Here is a 21,826-nt window from a genome sequence, read left to right as displayed (position 1 = left end):
TGAAGGGCCCCTGAGCTGTGCAGCAGAGAAGCTGCACACGGGGAGGCCCCACCAGGTGACCTGCCCTCCTGGCCCCAACATGCTTTCGAGGTAGGCCATCACACGATGTCCTTATGTCTGAACTGGCCTCTCTCTGATTCTCTGCAGGAGACAGAAGGCCATGCAGGTGGATGCCACGGTGTTCACCTGCATCAGCATGCTGGCCCGGGCCATGGGGCCGGGCATCCAGCAGGATATCAAGGAGCTGCTGGAGCCCATGCTGGCGGTGGGACTGAGGTGGGTGTCAGGAACCTGAGCTGTCCCGTCCTGGGTAGGACGAGGCTTGAGCCACAGTCCTGGGACTATGTTGGAAGAGTAAGCACAGAAGCTAGTGTCAAACTCTCAGGTGATTTTTTTTTTTTTTTTTTTTTTGCTTTTTAGGGCCGCACCCACAGCGTATGGAAGTTCCAGGCTAGGGGTCAAATCGGGGCTACAGCTGCCAGCCTACACCAGAGCCACGGCAATGCAGGATCCAAGCCATGTCTTTGACCTACACCACAGCTCATGGCAATGCCGGATCCTTAACCCACTGAGCGAGGCCAGGGATCAAACGTGAATCCTCACGGATACTAGTCAGGTTTGTTAACCGCTGAACCATGATGGGACCTCCTAGCTAGGTGATCTGTTTGTTTGTTTTTTGTTTCGTTTTAGGGCTGCACTCAAAGCATATGGAGGTTCCCAGGCTAGAGGTCAAATCAGAGTTACAGCCACTGGCCTGCACCACAGCCACAGCAGCTCGGGATCCAAGTGCATCCAGACAGGATCCAAACCCACATCCTCGTGGATCCTAGTCAGATTCATTAACCTCTGAGCCACAAAGGGAACTCCCTAGCTCCCTTAACTAATTATTTCATGTCTCCGAGCCTCAGCTTTCTAGTCTGAAAAGTGGGTACAGTAGCAATTCCTATCGTCTGGGTTTGTCATGGAGATGAAGTGAGAGGGTTCATGAATTAGCCACTCTTAGCACAATGCTGTTTGTATAAGAAGTACTCTGTAAATGTTTGCGCTGTCCTTTATATTATTGTTGGGCAAATTGCTTAAGCCCCCCACATTGGACTTCTCTTCATCTATAAAATAAGGGCAGTGCTCTCTCTCTGCTTCCCAGATTGTTTATCAGGTCTTGGTTCTCTGTAGTGGCGTAATTAGACTAAGCAAGGTCTCCCATCCCAACAAACAGAAAGTCGTAGATTGTTTTGAAGTCTGGGACCAGGCCAAGAGAGTTTAGTTTCTATTTTCCAGTATCATTTCTACTCTAAAACCCGGCAGTGGTGGGGCCCGATCCCCTTGGTGTTTTTCCTCGGGAGCAGAACCTCACGTCATATTCCAGCCTCCTATGTGACTGGGTTCTGTCCCCCCAGCCCTGCCCTCACAGCTGTGCTCTACGACCTGAGCCGTCAGATTCCACAGCTGAAAAAGGACATCCAGGATGGGCTTCTGAAGATGCTGTCCCTGGTCCTTATGCACAAACCCCTGCGGCACCCGGGCATGCCCAAGGGCCTGGCCCATCAGCTGGCTTCCCCCAGCCTCACGACCCTCCCCGAGGCCAGTGACGTGGGCAGCATTACTCTTGCCCTCCGAACTCTCGGCAGTTTTGAATTCGAAGGTAAGATGGCAGTGATATTAGGAACGTGGCAAAAAGAATGAGGGTGCCCAGAATTCCCGCATCCTGCTGGGGTCCTGGAGGCGGGCAGCTGATTCTGCAGCAGCTCACCCTGCGTGCATTCTTTCCGTATCTTGTGGGTTCCTGCCGTTTGTTTCTTCATCGCCCGCACAGACAGGGGAAGGGGGCCGAGGGCAGGTGTGGGCATTGATCCTAGGAAATAAGGCTGCAGAGACGGAGCCCCTCCCCTCCTCGCCTCCCTGGAGCTGAGATGGTATTTAGTGCTTTCAGATGTCTAAGCGGGTTTGGGGGGATTTTCGTTCCCCTGGCAGCCTGGTTTCCAAGAGTGCCATGCTGTGTAGAGCAGTTTGGAATTCTAAGCTTCTCTGGAGCTCTGGTTGGAATTAATGCCCTAGGGAGATATATTTCAGAGAGTAAAAAGGACACCTTTGAAATTTAAGATCACATAGGTGGGCAAGACGACAGGGAAACACATGAGCACAAAAAGCCGTGATGGGCTCTCTCTGGTTTCCCTGTCACCGCTCCTCTGCTTCCATCAATTAATACCCCGGGGAACGGACGTCTGATGAATAGAAAGTAGCAGCATTTAAACCCAGCCCGCCTCCAACTCTCTTTTTAGTATTTAAATTTGGAAACTAAAGTAGACAAGATCAAGTTGATCAAGAATTGTTTTAGTTTCTGGGAATGTAAAGAGTTGGGTCAGAATAAAACAAAATAATTGGTTCTTTGAAAGACCAGCGAGAGGGTTATTGTGCAGGGCAGAGAAGGAACGCCTGCCTTAGGCCTCCCAGCTCCATCTCCACCTCCGTGCTGCCTTTCTCCTGATTGGAAGCTTGTTTGTTACCTTTTAATTTTATTTTTTTTTTAGGGCCACACCTGAGGCATATGGAAGTTCTGAGGCATATGGAAGTTCCCAGGCTAGGGGGTGAATTGGAGCTACAGCTGCTGGCCTACACCACAGCCACAGCCACACCAGATCTGAGCCAAGTCTGTGATGTACACCACAGCTCACAGCAATGCTGGATCCTGAACCCACTGAGCGAGGCCAGGGATTGAACCCGTGCACTCATGGATACTAGTCGGGTCCATGACTGCTGCACCACGATGGGAACTCTGGTTACCTTTCCAAGAGAAGAGTTCTGGATCAGTATCTTGGTGATCAGTATCTTGTTGAAAATTGCATTCGTAGCCAGGAAGTGGAGAATGGAGTGCAGACTGCTGTCCAGTGCAGCCGTGTTTATTCTGTTTGCTCTTCGCCTTTGCACCCAGGCCACTCTCTGACCCAGTTCGTCCGCCACTGTGCGGATCACTTCCTGAATAGCGAGCACAAGGAGATCCGCATGGAAGCTGCCCGCACCTGCTCCCGTCTGCTTACACCCTCCGTCCACCTCATCAGCGGCCACGCTCACGTGGTCAGCCAGACCGCAGTGCAGGTGGTGGCGGATGTGCTCAGCAAGCTGCTTGTTGTTGGGATAACCGATCCTGGTAATGTTTGGGATGGACCCAGTCTGGGGAAGTGTGAGTGCCTGGGGTGGTTGGAAGTGGCCAGTTTCATGGCGTGGCCTCTCTAGGACCTTCAGCCTCAATAAGATGTTGTCCAGCTCTTTCTCTGCCAAGGTGTTAGGCTTGGCTATGCCAGCCTAGGGGTGTAAGATACTGAGCCTTAATCTATTATCTTTGCTCGTCCGAATAGAGAAAGCGGCACTTTGGGTGAGGGAAGGGTATCTGGAGTCCCCTCCCTGGGCTGATGCGGTGGGGATGCTGGGAAGGACCAGAGGGGTGAGAGCAGGGAAGAGGTACCGAGGCTCAGCTGCTCTTGCAGACCCCGACATCCGCTACTGCGTCTTGGCATCCCTGGATGAGCGCTTTGACGCGCACCTGGCCCAGGCAGAGAATCTGCAGGCCCTGTTTGTGGCCCTGAATGACCAGGTGTTTGAGATCCGGGAGCTGGCCATCTGCACCGTGGGCCGGCTCAGCAGCATGAACCCAGCCTTCGTCATGCCCTTCCTGCGCAAGATGCTCATCCAGGTAAGGAGGCGACAGGCACACCTGCAGGTGGTAGAGAAGCCACTCCCGTCATGAGGTCATGGGCGCTGCTTGGGGAAGGACAGGCAGATTGTGGCCAAAGGCACAGTTGGCTCCAGGGGTTGGCAGTTACAGTTCTGGTGCTTGTCACCTCGTAAAGCTCTTGTCAGCCTGACTCCAGGGAGCCTCTTAGGCCAGGCTGACCTCTCCTGCAGCTCTTCCTCTCTCCTGGCAAGTCACCAGCGATTGCATTTCTTGCACTTGGGGTGGCGGCAGTCCTCCTGCATGTCCTTGTCCCTCCCCGCTCCTGCTGGTCCGGGTGGAGCACAGAGGGAGCGCTTCCTGTGTGGCACCTCATTGCCCCTGGGCTGCAGTCCCGGCTTTCATTTGTAAACAGCGGGAGGTGCCAGGCTAAGCTGCTTGGACCAGAGCCTGGGTAGCTGCAGGTTGGCAGGTTGCTGCTCCATCTCGTAGGATTTATTCCTGCTGAAACCTATCTCCTGGCTTTTCTCTTCACCATCCGAGTCAGTTCTCTGGCCCCCCTGTGAGCAGTGCGCCGGGTCAGGGCTTTCTGCCCAGAGTTATTTCCACCCACCTCTTCTGGATTTCATCGAGTCACGCCTTGTCCCTTAACTCCATCCTGTCCCCAGCCCTCTGCTTCGTGACCCTCCCCATGCTTTCTTTTGAAATAAACACTTTGTATAGCTTATAAAGAACTTAAACAGGAGTTCCCGTTGTGGCGCAGTGGTTAACGAATCCGACTAGGAACCATGAGGTTGCGGGTTCGGTCCCTGGCCTTGCTCAGTGGGTTAACGATCCAGCCTTGCCGTGAGCTGTGGTGTAGGTTGCAGACGTGGCTCGGATCCCGTGTTGCTGTGGCTCTGGCGTAGGCTGGCGGCTGCAGCTCCGATTCAACCCCTAGCCTGGGAACCTCCATATGCCGCGGGAGCAGCCCAAGAAATAGCAAAAAAAGACAAAAAAAAGAACTTAAACATAGAAAGTTATTTATATATTTTGCCCTTGGGAAATGTCATTTATTCACTGTCACAGTTAAAGTGACTGTGAATTGTATCATCAATCAATAAATTAGAAGATGGATGTTCCCATTGTGGCCCAGCAGAAACGAATCTGACTAGTTACCATGAGGACGCAGGTTCAATCCCTGGCCTTGCTCAGTGGGTCGGGGATCCCACATTGCTGTGGCTGTGGTGTAGGCCAGCAGCTGCAGCTCTGATTCAGCCCCTAGCCTGGGAACCTCCACATGCCGTGGGTGCGGCCCTAAAGAGCCAAAAAAAATGAGTCTCTTCTTAGTGTCCCTTTCCATCCCATCTTGCTATCTCTGCCGCTCCCAGGGAAAGACAGGCTGCCAAGAGGATCCAGGAAGATCCAGAGTATTAAATCAATAACCTAAGATGAAATAGAACATTAAATTGGACACTCCTTCTCTGGGCAGCTGAGTTAACATGAGCTTTGCTTCTTGCTCTTTTCACTGTTCAGAGATTTCCTTGTGGCAACTTCAGCTCTCCAAAAGTCTGTCTGTATTGAGTTGTTTATGTCTGTCACCAGGAGCACAACATGCTGATTTGCTGGTGTTTTGAGTCAGTTAGATCAAGCATGTTATCTCTGGTCATTAAGGTGCAAGGGGTGCTATTGACATGATCCCTAATGATTCGGGTTTATCCAGAGGCTCCTGAAGCCACTACTGACTGTCAGTTTCTCTTAGATGTCTGACTGTTCTTGGATTCCATTGTCATTATTTACAGGCACTCTTTTTTTTTTTCTTTTTTCTTTTTTCTTTTTTGTCTCTCTAAGGCCACACCCTTGGCATATGGAGATTCCCAGGCTAGGGGTCCAATTGCAGCTGTAGCTGCCAGCCTACACAACAGCCACAGCAGCACAGGATCCAAGCCATGCCTGTGACCTACACCACAGCTCATGGCATCACCGGATCCTTAACCCACTGAGCGAGGCCAGGAATTGAGCCCGAGTCCTCATGGATGCTAGTTGGGTTCGTTAACTGCTGAGCCATGATGGGAACTCCTATTTATAGGCACTCTTAGTGATTTGGTGTCTGGACAAAGATTTTTCTTGCAGAGAGCCCTTCCTTCCTCCTTTATTTTTGCAAACCCTGCTCACAGCGAGCCCTGTTAGTTTGCTCAGTCCTTTAGTTTGTCTGCACTATTGAAAGCTACGCTGCGTGGGGGACTATGGGACCGTGTAGTGCTGTAACAGAGGGAGGTAGGGCTGGTTTCAGACACTGTTTCTTCCGGTCACTGCTGCATCCCAGACTCTTCTGTGAGCGGCAGAGGTGGCCTTGCTTGTGGAGGATCCAGCGGCTCCCTGACCCTATGGCAGGGGAATTCTCAGTCTTCCCCCCGTTTCCAGCCACGTCCTCCCTGGAGACCCACAGGTCCTCCTGGATTTCCTGGGCCTGCGTGAGCCTTTCTTCCCTACAGATTTTGACGGAGCTGGAGCACAGTGGCATCGGAAGAATCAAGGAGCAGAGTGCCCGCATGCTGGGCCACCTGGTCTCCAACGCCCCCCGACTCATCCGCCCCTACATGGAGCCCATTCTCAAGGTACCTGCAGGCAGGCGGGTGCCTCCTCGCACGGTTCTCAGACGTCAGCTCGTTTGGGGCGAGGGGAGTGTGTCCGTAATACACAGTTTGCTGAACAAAGTCGATAATGTCTGTGGTCCCAGGCTCGGCGACAAGGGCCACATCAGCACCCTCAGTGCAGGAACCTCAGGAGTCTCACCAACTGCAGGAAAGGCTCTTATCTCCTTACGGGAGCTCAGATACCACAATTCAAGCACATAGCAAAGGTGTTTGGAAAGGAGAAGTGAGCAGAGAGCAGCATAAAATAACTGTCCTAAAGGAAGGAAAAATGAGCTTTAAAATCTGAGGCAACCTTCAAATCCAAGTATGTTCGAGTCCGGTGAGGTCTTTGATAACGTGTGTGACTCTGGGTGAACGATCTCAGGGATAGAGCTTAGAGAAGGCACGGGAAACGCTGTGCATCACGGCGCTTCCCAGCTCCCTCGTAATCAGACTCATGTGCTCTGTGGACAAAGCTTTGAGAACCCACATTCCAGAGGAATCCTGAGGTGGTCTCCTGGGTGAGTTTTACTTACGTGAAAAAGCGGTTTCTAGCAGACTTTAACCGGCATTCCCTGCCCCGGCCTTCTTTCCGTAGGCCTTAATTTTGAAACTGAAAGATCCAGACCCTGATCCAAACCCCGGAGTGATCAACAACGTCTTGGCTACAATCGGAGAGCTGGCTCAGGTCAGGGGACAACTGGGTTTTCCGTGGCCCGGGAAGAGTAGTACTTCCCCCTAATGAAGTTGGAACCCACTTTAATGCGTGATGTCGATCCGACCTACCACCCTGTTCTTCGCTTTGCAGGTCAGTGGCCTAGAAATGAGGAAGTGGGTGGATGAACTTTTTATTATCATCATGGACATGCTCCAGGACTCCTCTCTGTTGGCCAAAAGGCAGGTGAGTGCCGAAGTTTCCTGATGGAGCAGGACCTGGTCTCTCTCAGTCACCTCACTGTCCTCTACCAGTAGTGCCCAGCACGTAGTATGCCCTCAGATTTGTTGACTGAATAAAGAAAGACTTGGAACCAGAACTAGCTGTCATCCTGACCCAGAGTTTCTTTCAGGGTCAGGGCTGACCGGTGTCTTTTGCTGTAGACAGGAAAAAAAAAAAAGGCAGCTCATCTCTCAGAGCCCCGCCCCTAAAGGGAAAAAGAGAGCCCTGGCCTCTGGCCGTGGAGGCAGGCGGAGCGTCGGCTCACCCTCCCCCAGCCCCGGCTTCACTTCGGTCGTCAAGGCCATTCGGTGACTAGACTGAAAGTGAAAACGGTCTTTATTTCCTTTTTTTTTTTTTTTCGTCTTTTCTAGGGCCGCTCCCACGGCATATGGAGGTTCCCAGGCTAGGGGTCGAATCGGAGCTGTAGCCGCTGGCCTACGCCAGAGCCACAGCAGCACAGGATCCGAGCCACATCTGCGACCTACACCACAGCTCACGGCAACACCGGATCCTTAACCCACTGAGCAAGGCCAGGGATCGAACCCTCAACCTCATGGTTCCTAGTTGGATTCGTTTCTGCTGCGCCACGATGGGAATTCCTTCTTCTCCTTTTGAGTCAGACTCCTGTCAGTCGTCGGTGTAGAAGGGCTGTCCGCTCCTCTGGTGAAGGCGGGACTATTCTTTACCTTCGATCTAGGGATTGTGGTGTGATTGTAGCCTTGTTTTTATGTCCCAGCTCTCAGGATTCCTGTTGATAGTGCCTTTCCTGGAAATTCTTTTCTGTAATAGCCTCTAACGCTTGGTTATAATCATTTTACAATGAATGCGAGGTATGCTTCCTTTTCTCTCTTACTGGCTCTACCAAGCAGTGATCTTTTACCTGTCCAGGTAGCCCTGTGGACTCTGGGACAGCTGGTGGCCAGCACTGGCTATGTGGTGGAGCCCTACAGGAAGTACCCCACGTTGCTGGAGGTGCTGCTGAATTTCCTGAAGACTGAGCAGAACCAGGGTACACGGCGAGAGGTAGGAAGCCTGGCAGCCTTGGGCTTTCAAGACTCCGCTGGGAGGATGGAGCGAGAGCGCTGTTCGTGGCATTAACGTGCTCTGACGTCCTGTCCCTCTCCGTCTTGTCCCCATAGTGGGTCTTGGGATGCGACTTGGGCATCACGGACCACGAGATGAGTCCCGGGGAAGGCTGTTGGCGTCAGACGCGGTGCTGAACGCTTTCCTCTCCCTCCCTGTTCCCACGCAGGCTATCCGCGTGTTAGGGCTCTTGGGGGCCTTGGACCCCTACAAGCACAAAGTGAACATCGGCATGATCGACCAGTCCCGGGACGCTTCTGCCGTCAGCCTGTCAGAATCCAAGTCAAGTCAGGACTCCTGTAAGTCAAGGGGAAGCGTGCGGGGCTCGTCAAGGCCCCGCCTCACAAAAAGCCCTCCCTGGCCAGGTCCGGGAAGAGCCGTGGGCCGGAACGTGACCACATGTTGGCTCACGTCGTGACGTCTGAGTGGGACAATAGCAGTTTCCTCTTGAATCACAGCAGGGGCGCTGCTGCCCAGCGTGTCGCATCTGCGTTTTCTCTGGGTTCTTTGTGAGGGTCAAAGGCCATGTCTGTGCTCCCTTTTTGGTGCTGATGAGGTGCTGGTTATCACCCCATTGCCTTTGTTCACCTGTCTCTCTCTGTCAGTGTATCTTTGGTGTTTTCTATTTCCACGGCACCCAAGGAGGAAGGGGGTAGAATTGATTCTTCCTGTTTGCACTGATGGGGAACCTGACGCAGGGCTCAGAGGGCAGAGAGAAGCCGGGAGCAGTCAGAACCCAGTGCTCTTTTTCCACCAAGTGGTCTGGCCCTGGAGTCCCTTCGCTGTTGATAAGCAGCCGAAGAGATTGCGTAGAGCAAGGGGATGCAGGCCAGCTTTCTCGACTTACCCGTTCTCCATCAGGGCAGGCTCATTTCTGAAAGAGTGCGAGTTCAGCAGTAGCTCTCCCACGTAGTCCAGCTGAATGTTGTTTTCCCGAAATAAAGTAATCTGTTTCTGAACGCTGTGGATGGGATCCTTTGGCTTCCGGTTTGTTCTTCTGTGTTTTAGAAAAGTATCCCTGCGATGCATTATCCCGCCAGACCCATGGCTGTTGAGCAGCACCTGAGCCATGTCCCGGCAGGTGTTCCTCCATCGTCAGCAGCACCAGGCATCCAGTCTCTTGGATGGTCTGCTCTTGGCCTCCATCCTGCGGAGCCCACCCTCCCCCCTCCTCCCTCCCCCCTCCCCAGTCCTTGAGATCCTTGTTGTTCCAGTCAGGTAGCGTTTGTTACTAACGTGTCTGAATTCCCTTGGGGGACCAAACAGCTGCTGAGCAGATGTTTGCTTAATTTAATCCCCTTTATTTTCATTTGGGGGAGTAATTATTTTTATTGATGGTTTCAGCTGCGAAGTTATGAACTGGAATGGTAAGAAGCTAAATTAAACATGGCAATTTAAAGAAAATTCATCATGTACCTACGGTTTCAGGCTTTTGTGGCTCAGATAAGAGTCGAGCCCTAAACTGTCCTTGGTGGCGAGGGCCTGCTCTTTGGTTCCCAGTCTACTCAGTCTCCCCACTGGTGTTAGACTCTCAGGAGGTTTTGCGTGTGTGGCTGACCACGCTCCGGCCACAGTCGTGACCCCAGCTGTGTTTGCTCCTAGCCGACTACAGCACCAGTGAGATGCTGGTCAACATGGGGAACCTGCCCCTGGACGAGTTCTACCCAGCCGTGTCCATGGTGGCCCTGATGCGGATCTTCCGAGACCAGTCCCTCTCCCACCACCACACCATGGTCGTCCAGGCCATCACCTTCATCTTCAAGTCCCTGGGGCTCAAGTGTGTGCAGTTCCTGCCCCAGGTCATGCCCACGTTCCTGAACGTCATTCGGGTTTGCGACGGGGCCATCCGGGAAGTAAGTGGCCAAACCCCCACCCCGTGCTCCTCCCTGCCCTGTGCCATGCCTGCGCGGAAGGTCCACTGGCGCCTCGGCTCCCCAGCGATGTGCTCTGCTTGCTGTTAAGCCTCATGCCTTTCCTCCCCCTGAACTTCGAACACCCCCACGTGCAGGCTTAAGCCACTGGGCCCCGCTTCCTGTTTTACCCCTCAGAACGGCCAGAAGATGAGTGGCCTGGGGGGAGGGACCGCATTGTTATTTTCGGGCGTCGAGAGTCAGGCCAGTTCTCTGGTGGAATGTCCCACAGTGGATTTCTGGTTGCTTCTTCATGATTAAAGTCAGATGTTTTTAGTGGGGGTTTTACTGCAGAGGGCAAGTCGCGTCCTTCTCATTGGATCTCATAACGTCGGTTTGTCCTGCCACCGTTGGTCCCGAGTTTGAGCACGTGGTGAGGTTGGCATCTGGCAGATCTCTCCATTGTGAAGTTGCCTTTTTTCCTTAGTCATTAAGTCATCTGTGGCGTGACACGTTGAGACTGTGTGACTGTTCTCGTCCTAAGCTGCCTTTTACCCAATGATTTTAACCTCTTGCTCCTCATCAGAATCAGTGATCGCACTGGTTGCAAAGTAAAGACTTTTTAGCTCCGTTCTTTTCTACTTTTAGGAGCTGGCACTTTTCCGTAAAAAAGAATCGTCCCCCTTCCCTCCCATGCTCTCTCGCTCTCTCTCTCTCTCTATTCCTCTTCCTCTAAACTGGAGAACACCCAGAGTGTGCAAACACCTGGGATTACTAGACGGGTGCCGCTACCAGCAGCGAACCTGCTGAACAAAGTTTGAGGGGGCTTTGCAGTTCCTACTGTATACTGAGTATATTCCAAGGGTGTGTACTCAGGACTGTGTTTAAAAAAGAAACTCGAATTAATTATTTTTCTCTTTCTGATTTTTATATTCAATTTGATGTACATTCAGAGGAGTTTTTAGAAAGTATATTTCCTAACTTCGTGCCTGAAGTTTAGACGTGCAGTTTATTTTTATGTAATTAACCTCATCAAATTCTCGCTAATTCTAATAATCTACCTGTAAATTTTCCCCAGGCTTTCCCTCTAGATAAATAGTCTGCAAAAAGAAAAAAAAAAAAACGGTGTGGGGCTTTTTGTTTTAGTCTGTAAAAGCAGTTGTTACTTTTCCTTACTCAGTTCCCAGGACCTTGACTGTTGATTAGACTTTGTGAGAGTGGAACCCCTTAATCTTATTCTTGATTTTAATGGGACTGCTTTAAGGTTTCATCACTAAGTATAATGTTTGCTGTAGGTTTCTGATAGCTTTTTAAAGGTGGTAAATGTTCCCTTATGGTCTTAGTTTGCTGAAGAGTTTTCATCCTGGATGGGTATTAGATTTATCAAATGCCTTTTCTTTATCTGTCGTGATGATAGTTTGGTTTCTCTCTTTTAACATGTTAATATATTAAATTACATTGAAATATGTTTTAATGTTGCAGCACCTTTGAATTCTTGTGTTGAAACCATTTGGTTATGATGCTTTTTTTTTTTTTGTCTTTTCCATGGCCGCACCCACGGCATCTGGAAGTCCCCAGGCTAGGGGTCGAATTGGAGCTGTAGCCGCCGGCCTATGCCAGAGCCGCAGCAACATGGGATCCGAGCCACGTCTGCCACCTACACCACAGCTCACAGCAACGCTGGATCCTTAACCCCCTGAGCAAGGCCAGGGATCGAACCCGCAACCTCAGGGTTTCTAGTCAGATTCGTTAACAACTGAGCCACGATGGGAACTCCTATGATGCATTTTTTAATACAGTGATTTTATAGCTCAAATTTAATTTAGAATTTTTATATCTAGGTTTATGAGGGTAATTGATCTGTAATTCTTTTTTTAATTGCTGGTTGAAAGATCTGTTTAGCTTTGTTTCTTCTTGAGATGGTTTTAGTCACATTTATCTAAGACATATTTGTTTTATCTAAATAATAAAATCTATCGGCATGAACTTGTTCATTTTATATTTTAATTTCTTGCTAGAGATTTATCATAGTATTTTTCTTTTTTAACTTTTTAAAAAATTAAAGTATTGTTGATGTACAGTGTTGTGCCAATTTCTGCTGTACAGCAGATTTACCCAGTCATACATATATATGCATTCCTTTTCTTATAGTATTTTCCATCATGGTCTATCCATATTTTTTTTTTCAAAGAACCAACTTATGCCTTTGTTGATTTTCACTCTTGTATCTTTATTTCTGTTTCATTAATCCCTTCTTTATTATTCCTTTCCTTTTTTTCTTTCTTTTTTTTTTGTCTTTTTGCCTTTTCTAGGGCCGCTTCCGCGGCATATGGAGGTTCCCAGGCTAGGGGTCTAATCAGAGCTGTAGCTGCCAGCCTACGCCAGAGCCACAGCAACGCTGGATCCTTAACCCACTGAGCAAGGCCAGGGATCGAACCTGCAACCTCCTGGTTCCTAGTCGGATTCGGTAACCACGACGCCACAACAGAAACTCCCTATTTTCTTTTTTTTTTGCTTTTTTAAAAAAAATTGTTTGAATATTAGCTCATTGATCTTTCTTCTTATCTAAATGTAAGCTGTGAAGGTTTTAAATTCAATTCCAAGTAACGCTTAGCTCCAGAACATTTTAAAACATCATAGAGATGAAACTTTCATACCATAAACTTTATCCTTCTTAAGTATAAACTCCAGTGATTTTCAGTATATTTACAGAGTTGTACAACCATCACTGAAATATAATTTTAGGAAATTCCCATCATTGCAGAAAGAAATCTCTCCGTTTGCAGTCAGTTTCCATTCCTACTCTAACCCTAGGCGTCAGTCTACTTTCTATCTCTATAGGTTTGTGTTTTCTGGACATTTTATAGAATGAGAAGCATACATGGTTTTGTGTCTGGCTTCTTTCACTTAACGTAATTCTTTTGAGATGCGTCTATGTTGTATCGTTTCAATAGCAAGTTCCTTTTTTATGGCTGAATAATAATGTAGTTTTCATTACTGTTCAGAAATAAGTATTTTCTAATCTTTATTATGATTCCTTTCATCATTGAGTTATTTAGAAATGGGTATTTTAATTTGCAAACATGGGATTTTTAATCTCCTTTTGGATATTGGTTTCTAATTTAATTGCCTTGGGTTTATGCTTCTTTGATGTGTACTGAAATTGCCTTAATAGTCTAATGCTTGATCAGTTTGGGTGAATAGTTCCTCTACACTTGGGAATAGGCTATATTTCTTTGCTTTTTTTTCTTTTCTTTTGTTTTGTTTTTGTCTTTTTAGGGCCGCACCCGCGGCATATGGAAGTTCAGGCTGGGGTCCAGTCCGAGCTATAGCCACTGGCCTATGCCAGAGCCACAGCAACGCAGGATCCGAGCTGCATCTGTGACCCATACCACAGTTCATGGCAATGCCAGATCCTTAACCCACTGAGCGAGACCAGAGAGCGAACCCCGAGTCCTCACGGATGCTAGTTGGGTTGGTTAACCACTGAGCCATGCCAGGAACTCTGGGAATAGGGTATATTTCTAATGTTATGTCCAAGGTTTTACATACGTCATTAGGTGTAAGCTTACCGGGGTTCCTGCTGTGGCACAGTGGGTTAAGTATCTAACTGTAGCAGCTTCGGTTGCTACAGAGGCATGAGATCGGATCCCTGTCAGGCACAATGGGTTTAAGACTGTGGTTTGCTGCTGCTCAGATCCAGTCCCTTGCCTAGGAACTTCCATATCTTGTGGGTATGGCCACTGAAAGAAAAAAAAGATTTGAACTTACTGTGTTCATATCTTTTTCTAGCCTTGTTAATTTATGTTTTTTTTTAAATTATCAAGAGTAAGTGAGGAGTTCCTGTGGTGGTGCAGCAGAAACAAATCCAACTAGAAACCATGAGGTTGTGGGTTCGATCCCTGGCCTTGCTCAGTGGGTTAAGGATCCGGTGTTGCCGTGAGCTGTGGTGTAGGTCACAGGCATAGCTCAGATCCTGAGTTGCTGTGGCTGTGCTCTAGGCTGGCAGCTACAGCTCCGATTCGACCCCTAGCCCGGGAACCTCCATATGCCACAGGTGCGGCCCTAAAAAGACAAAAAAGACAAAAAAAAAAGAGTAAGATAAGAGTTCCTCTTGTGGCTCACTGGGTTAAGAACCTGACTAGTATCCATAAGGATGGGGTTCGATACCCGGCCTCAGTCAGTGGGTTAAGGATCCAGCATTGTCAGAAGCTATGGCATAGATCATAGATGTGACTTGGATCCAGCGTTACTTGGCTATGGCATGGGCCAGAGGCTACAGCTCTGATTTGACCCCTAGCCTTTAATTTCATTCAACATTTTGGAATGGGAGTTCCCGTCGTCACGCAGTGGAAACGAATCTGACTAGGAACCATGAGGTTGCAGGTTTGATCCCTGGCCTCGATCAGTGGTTTAAGGATTCTGTGTTGCTGTGAGGTGTGGTTTAGGTGGCAGACACAGCTGGGATCTGGAGTTGCTGTGGCTGTGGTGTGGGCTGGCAGCTGTAGCTCTGATTCGACCCCTAGCCTGGGAATCTCTATATGCTGTGGGTATGGTCCTAAAAAGCAAAAGAAAAATAATTTGGAATGGATTTTTTCTTTTCTTTCTCTTTTTTTTTTTTTTGCCACACCTGCGGCATATGGAAGTTCCCAGACCTATGGCACTGCACCAGGGCAGGGATCAAACCCCACCACCGCAGACAATGCCCAATCCCTAACCCGCTACACCACAGTGGGAACTCCTAGAATAGAATTTTTTTTTTTTTTTTTTGTCTTTTGTCTTTTGTCTTTTTAGGGCCGCACCTGCAGCACATGGAGGTTCCTAGACTAAGGGTCCAATTGGAGCTGTTGCCACCGGCCTACACCAGAGCTACAGCAACACCAGATCCGAGCCTCGTCTGCGACCACAGCTCACAGCAATGCCGGATCCTTAACCCACTGAGTGAGGCCAGGGATCGAACCTGCAACTTCATGGTTCCTAGATGGATTCGTTTCCACTGCGCCAAGACGGGAACTCCCGAATACTTTAATCACAAACAAAAATTGGACAACTTATATTAAATTCTCATATTCATCAGTAATTATAAGATCTTTCTCTTTCTTTATCTTTTTTTTCTTTTTCTTTTTCTCATTCTTTCTCTCTCTCTCTCTCTCCCTCCCTCCCTTCCTTTCTCCTGCCTTCCAGCCCCCAAACCTCCCCCTGGCACATGAAATTCCTGGGCCTTAGGGATCAGATCCAAGCCACACTTAACCCACTGCCAGGCCAAGGATTGAACCTGAGCTCCAGAGCTCCAGAGATGCTGCCAATACCATGGCACCACAGCAGGAACTCCAGCAGTTATAAGATTTTATCAATTTGGGAATTCCCTGGTGGTCTAGTGGTTAGGACTCCATTTCCACCACTGTGGCCTGGGTTCAGTCTCAGGTTTGGGAACTGAGATCCCACATTAAGCTGCTGCAGATCACGGCCCCCAAAAAACAAAAACACGACCAAAAAGTTTTTATCAATTTGGTTTCATCTCATCACACCCCCCCCCCCCCCCCGCAGACACACACACACACACACACACTTTTTCTGGGGCATTTTAAAACAAATTCCAGGAAATATATTAATTCACTATTAAATATTTTTCCCCATGTTATGATACCTACAAAAGTAATAGTACCTACAAAATTAACAATAATTCTTTATTGTACTCTAATATCAATCCTTCAGATATCCCTGTTTATCTTAAAATTTTCATATTGTGTTTGGTTTATACAAATCAGAATCCAGATACCATGGCATTTGGTTGATGTATCTAATTCTCTTTCCATATCTTCTCTCTTTTCCCCCACTTTTTTTCTTTTCATTGCCATGTACTTGTGGAAGAAACCAGGTCATCTGTCGTATAGAACTTTTTCATTCTGGATTTGACTGATTCTATCTTCCAAGATTTATTTATTTCATAAACCAATTAGATTTAGAGGTTTGATTAGATTCAGGTTCTGTTCTTCAGTCGGATTCATTTCTGCTGTGCCACAAGGGAACTCCCCTTATTTTGGCATTTGTTAACAAACATTTTCTAAATGATCCCCTTCTAGTGATGTGAAGGTTAACCAGAGGGTTCAGGTATGGTCCATTCTGAGTTCCCCATTAGCCTTTTTCATAATTGTGTGGTGTTTATTGATGATTGTTTCCTAGAACCATTATTTGATTAGCAGCTGCAAAATAGTGATTTTCTAATTCTGTTATTCCTTCTGGATTTATTAGCTAGACATCTATAAAGAACTTTATGTCATCAACTAGTTAATTTGAAGGATAGTTCATGCAGGAAAGGCAGGAAAAAAATGCATGATTCTTTCCTTTTATATATTGCTTTTCAGAATAATGAATCAAGTCCCTTGCAGCCTCCTAAAGGTGACCCAGGCACCCCTCTGAACCCTCTGCTATCTTTGAAGTATCATTAGCAATTCACAGATATAGGTAGTGTTTCTGTTCTTTGAAGGCACTCTTCTTTTAATGATCTAATTAGCCCAGTCTGGCTTTTGTGAACACTGGCTTTTGTGTTCTTTTAACTTTGCTCAGTAATCTTAATCTTTGATCGCTTTCTTTCCTTCTGGCAAAAAAAAAAAAAATTTAAAAAAAAATTTCAGGAGTTCCCATTGTGGCGCAGTGGAAACGAATCCGACTAGTAACCATGAGGTCGAGGGTTCGATCCCTAACCTTGCTCAGTGGGTTAAGGATCTGGTGTTGCCATGAGCTGTGGTGTAGATTGCCAACGTGGCTCAGATCCTGCGTTGTTGTGACTGTGGTGTAGGCTGGCAGCTGCAGCTCTGATTAGACCCCTAGCCTGGGAACCTCCATTTGCCTTGGGTGTGGCCCTAAAAAAGCAAAATGAAATAAAATAATTAATTAAAAAAAAGATATTTCAAGCTTATCAAGTCCATCTCACTCAAGCCTCAGCATGACCACTTTTGAGGAGCTATGGTTTCCTCAAGTCAGAGTTTTTCTTTCTTTTTTTTTTATTTTGTCTTTTTGCCATTTTTCTTGGGCTGCTCCCACGGCATATGAAGGTTCCCAGCCTAGGGGTCTAATTGGAGCTGTAGCCACCGGCCTACGCCACAGCCACAGCAACTCGGGATTCGAGCTGCGTCTGCGACCTACACCACAGCTCACAGCAATGCCAGATCCTTAACCCAGTGAGCGAGGCCAGGGATCGAACCCACATCCTCATGGATGTTAGTCAGGATTGTTAACCCCTGAGCCACAATAGGAACTCCAGAATCGTGTTTTTTAAACAACAAATTAAGCATTTCTGTTATTTTACACAGACAGCGTTTGTTTATATTTATTCACAATCACTGTTTCTGTCTCCCATCTCAGAGCTTCCTCTTAGGATCTTTCTAAGGCAAATTCCTCTTGTGAGCATTTCATTAAAGTAAAAGCTCTCTTTTTGTTTATCTAAAAAAAATCTTTATTTCACCCTCTTTTAAAATCTTTAGCTGAGAATATGATTCTAGGTTCTTCTTCAGCTGTAGATATTATCCCACTGTTACCTGACTTCTTTTGTTGTTGTTGAAAAATTATGATTCCTTTTTCTCTATGGCTCTTTCAGACCTTCTCTTTTTTATTTTGTTGTCCTGAAGTTTCACTATTGTAAATCGAGGCATGCATTTCTTTTTCTTCTCCCGTTGGGGATTTGTGGGCTTTCTGAATAGGAGGATTCCACCCTTCTGTTTTTTTCCTTTCATAATTTGATTCAACAAGTAGAGCTTCTGACTCTATCCTTAATGTCTCTTAGTTTCTTATGCATATTCTTTTTTTTTTTTTGTCTTTTTGTCTTTTTGCCTTTTCTAGGGCCGCTCCTGTGGCATATGGAGGTTCCCAGGCTAGAGGTCTAATTGGAGCCATAGCCGCCAGCCTACGCCACAGCCACAGCCACGCCAGATCCGAGCCGCATCTGCAACCTACACCACAGCTCACGGCATTGCCGGATCCTTAACCCACTGAGCAAGGCCAGGGATCGAACCCGAAACCTCATGGCTCCTAGTCAGATTCATTAACCACTGCACCATGGCAGGACTCCCTCATCCATATTCTTCATCTTTATCTCTCAGAGATGCCTTCTGAATGTGCTTTCACAGCTGTTTTCTGTTCACCAAATCTTCAGTTGTTTTTTGACGTGTCATTTAGTTTTTAGTTCCAACTTTTTTTTTTTTTTTTTTTTTTTGGCCACTTCTACAGCATGGGGAAGTTCTTGGGCCGGGAGTTGAACCCATACCACATCAGTGACCGAGCCCCAGGGGTGACATTGCCAGGTCCTTAACCGGGGACCTCCCCCAACGACATTTTTTTTATTTCTGGAGTTATACTAGGTTCTTTCAAATATGTCTAGTACTTTTAATAGCACCTTGTTCTCTACTCATATATTTGTTGTTGTTGTTGTTGTTGTTGTTGTTGTTGTTGTTGTTGTTGCTATTTCTTGGGCCGCTCCCGCGGCATATGGAGGTTCCCAGGCTAGGGGTTGAATCGGAGCTGTAGCCACCGGCCTATGCCAGAGCCACAGCAACGTGGGATCCGAGCCGCGTCTGCAACCTACACCACAGCTCACGGCAACGCCGGATCGTTAACCCACTGAGCAAGGGCAGGGACCGAACCCGCAACCTCATGGTTCCTAGTCGGATTCGTTAACCGCTGCGCCACGACGGGAATTCCGTACTCATATTTTTTTATTCTCACTTTTATTTCTTTAAGCATTTTAGATGTATTTTATATTTTCTATAAGATGCCAATATATATAAAACCTTGAAGGCTCTATTGTTTCTGCTGAGTCATACTCAAGTAGTGGTCTCTCCTTACATGTTTTACAGTTTGGGGTCAGGGGTCATAATACTCAGCTGGGCTTTCCCTGGAGCAGTAACACTGGCATTGCTGCCCTGAAATTTCCTCTCTCCAGAGAGGATTGGCGTTTGCGTCTACCAGGTGGTCTAGGAGAACTTCTGAGTTAGTTTCTTGGCTTAGGATTTCTCAGGCCACACAGGTAGTTAAAATAACTCCCGAAACACATATGAGAGTGCCCTGAAATTATGGACTCTTAGGAAGGCTTTTTTTCCTACCTGGACCTCTCATGAAGACTGATGAATTTCTTGGTCTCCTTTTGCCAGTGGACCAGTTGGAGGGTGGAGAGACCCCATTTTTCTGAACATGTCACCCTTTGGAGGTTTGGCTTTAGGTGAAGGGCTTCAGTCCTGATAATCTGATAATAATGTTTGTTATCGTTTATGCAGTATTTTTAGGCTTTGTCTAGCAGGGGGATTTGGGAGGAGGTCTAATCTGCCGTGTTTTCAGGAATAGAACTCTATGTTCCTTTAAAATACTAATGTTCAGGAGGAGAGAGTGAAAAAGCCTGTGGAAGACTAAAGGAGAGGCAGGGAGGCGGCTGCTCGGGCTCCCTACCTGTGGACGAGGCACCAGCCCGGTGTGTCCCCTGCGCTGCCACCTGCTATTAACCAGCCACCCACAAGGCTCCCCCGCAGACACCTCATGTGAGGTGACAGCAAGGGTCAGGAGGCTTTCGTCCTTTCTGTCTCGGGGTGTTCCCTGACCTCCCTGCCGTCCCCAGTGTCCTGCTGGTCCTCCAGCTCAGATCGTCTGCCTTCGGTCAGGTTCTGCACAACAAAAGCTGAAATCGAGAACCATTGCATTCAGCATCTTGTGCCCCTTGATCTCCGCAGTGTGCTCTTAGAGGGGCCGTTTCACAAAAACTGTCAGCCGCGGTGCTGTGAGGAGGTGCCCAGGAGATAGGGAGGGGTGGCTCTGCTGAGTCAAACCTGCGCCACGTGGGACCGGGTTCTCATCACCTTGGAATCCCTTGGTGTCCCCTCCTTAGAGAATCAGTCCAGACGCCCTTCGAGCCCAGTCCTGTGTGTCCCGTCAGGCTCACCTCTTCAGGCAATGAGTTCTGTAAGCCCATTGCTCACTGTTTGAAGTACTTTTTATTTATCGCCAACTTACCTAAGTTGTAAAATGTGGATAAGAGAGAAGATATGTGTGCCCCAAATTATCCTTGTTCGTGGAGGGCTGCGAAGGCATGGAGAGCTCTCAAAATTGGGGGAGGGGTTCAGAATATGATTTGCTTCTTAGTATTGACATGTAGCGCTACCTGAGGGTCCTAACAAAATACAAACTACGCCTGAAGACACCTTTAACCTGGAAAGTAGTCGGGTTCTCCCTTGCCTAAACTCTCTTTATTCCCAGCTTGATTTAGTAACTGGCATCTCTTGACAGTTGCAAGATACCAGCCTCAACGGAATCTCCTCATCCCATCCCTCCCTCCATTTGCTTGCTGTTTTTGCTCACAATTTCTTCGAGATGCAATTAACTAATTAAGATCTAATTAATTGAGTTAATTACTATAAATGAACCATGCTATCCAGCTGTATTTATTTTAGAAAGTAAGTGGTAGTGAATTAGGACTAAATAAACAAAAGACACGTTTGGAGTTAATTACAAATTCCACGTCTATTTTTAAGTCTTCGATGGCTCCAGAAATCCTTCAGTGGTAGGTGTCGTTCCCTGAGCTCTTAGCAGCATCCCTGTCCCTATCTAGTGCTTTCCAGGTATGCGCACATTTAACTCTCACAGCAAGCCTGAGAGACGTTTTCCCCCTGAAGAGGCTGGGTGCAGAGAGGTTAAATGAAGGGCACAGAGCTAGTAGGCAACAGAAAGGGCTCAGAACGTGGAGTCTGGCCCCACAGCCCCTGCTGTGCAGGAACAGGCCCACCTGGCGAGGAAGACCACTGACGGTTGTTTTCACGCCCCACCACGGTCACCACCAGCAGTTTTAAATCGGATTCTTTGAAACTTGTTCTCAGCAGATACAGTAGTGGTGCAGAAGCGAGTCCGTGGTTGTCTTGATTCTTGCCCCTGGGCCTGGGGCCAGCCCGCGCGTCCTGTATCCGTGGTGCCCACTCGCTGACCTCTTCTCTGTTTCAGTTTCTGTTCCAGCAGCTGGGGATGCTGGTGTCCTTTGTGAAGAGCCACATCAGACCTTATATGGATGAGATCGTCACCCTCATGAGAGTGAGTGGAAGTTCATTCTTTGGCCCGTTCATCAGCCTTTGGGTCCAGAGATGCTCGGCAGCAGGTCTGGACACGTGGACGTCCTTCCCAGGGGTCCTAGCAGCGCTGTTCCAACCTGAGTGTCAAAGGGGAGCCTGGCACCCCACTGGATGGTGAAAGGGGGTGGAGGGGCTGTTGCCACAGGCTCCCAAGTACAAGAGTACAAGGTGTGAAGTCCGAGGAAAAATCCCCAAGTAATTGTTCTGCCAGAAATAGACTTGAGTGCTTGCCTCATGTACACGAAAGCAATTTCACTTTCTCTCACAGCAGTGTTTTATGATCCCACACAAGCCCTCGTTCCTCCTGCCCGTAAAACCATGGCCTTAAGAGAGGACTGGGATTGGGTTTTCCTGGGCCTGTTACAATACGGGCTCCTGTCAGGCTCTGGGGAGGAAGGTGATGCTTTCTTGCTGCTGCCTTGGTGAGAAAGCACACATGCCGCCTTCTGCTGCAGTAGCACAGAGAAAAGCCTAGCATCCCAGGCTTCCTAACAGGCTTTCAGCAGGTGCGGACGACTCCCCATCGATGGCAGTATTGTTTTGTTCTGTTTTGGGAAGGAGGCTTCGCAGAG

General features: G+C 48.1%; 1 protein-coding gene across 1 annotated transcript in view; it reads left to right on the top strand.

The window, feature by feature from the left end:
- Nucleotides 1-21,826, top strand: part of MTOR (mechanistic target of rapamycin kinase) — a 125,666-nt gene that overhangs the window by 14,252 nt on the left and 89,588 nt on the right. Inside the window, exons 10-20 of the mRNA XM_047791785.1 lie at nt 148-276; nt 1,398-1,642; nt 2,930-3,145; nt 3,483-3,688; nt 6,142-6,264; nt 6,881-6,970; nt 7,091-7,183; nt 8,108-8,242; nt 8,472-8,601; nt 9,905-10,155; nt 21,130-21,216. Coding sequence (XP_047647741.1) covers nt 148-276; nt 1,398-1,642; nt 2,930-3,145; nt 3,483-3,688; nt 6,142-6,264; nt 6,881-6,970; nt 7,091-7,183; nt 8,108-8,242; nt 8,472-8,601; nt 9,905-10,155; nt 21,130-21,216 — 1,705 coding nt within the window. The remainder of the gene's footprint in view (nt 1-147; nt 277-1,397; nt 1,643-2,929; nt 3,146-3,482; nt 3,689-6,141; nt 6,265-6,880; nt 6,971-7,090; nt 7,184-8,107; nt 8,243-8,471; nt 8,602-9,904; nt 10,156-21,129; nt 21,217-21,826) is intronic.

Source organism: Phacochoerus africanus, chromosome 8 (genome assembly GCF_016906955.1).
Source record: "Phacochoerus africanus isolate WHEZ1 chromosome 8, ROS_Pafr_v1, whole genome shotgun sequence".
NCBI classification, from domain to species: domain Eukaryota; kingdom Metazoa; phylum Chordata; class Mammalia; order Artiodactyla; family Suidae; genus Phacochoerus; species Phacochoerus africanus.
The sequence above is the reverse complement of the archived record's forward strand: the minus strand, read 5'-3'. Positions and strand labels throughout refer to the sequence as shown.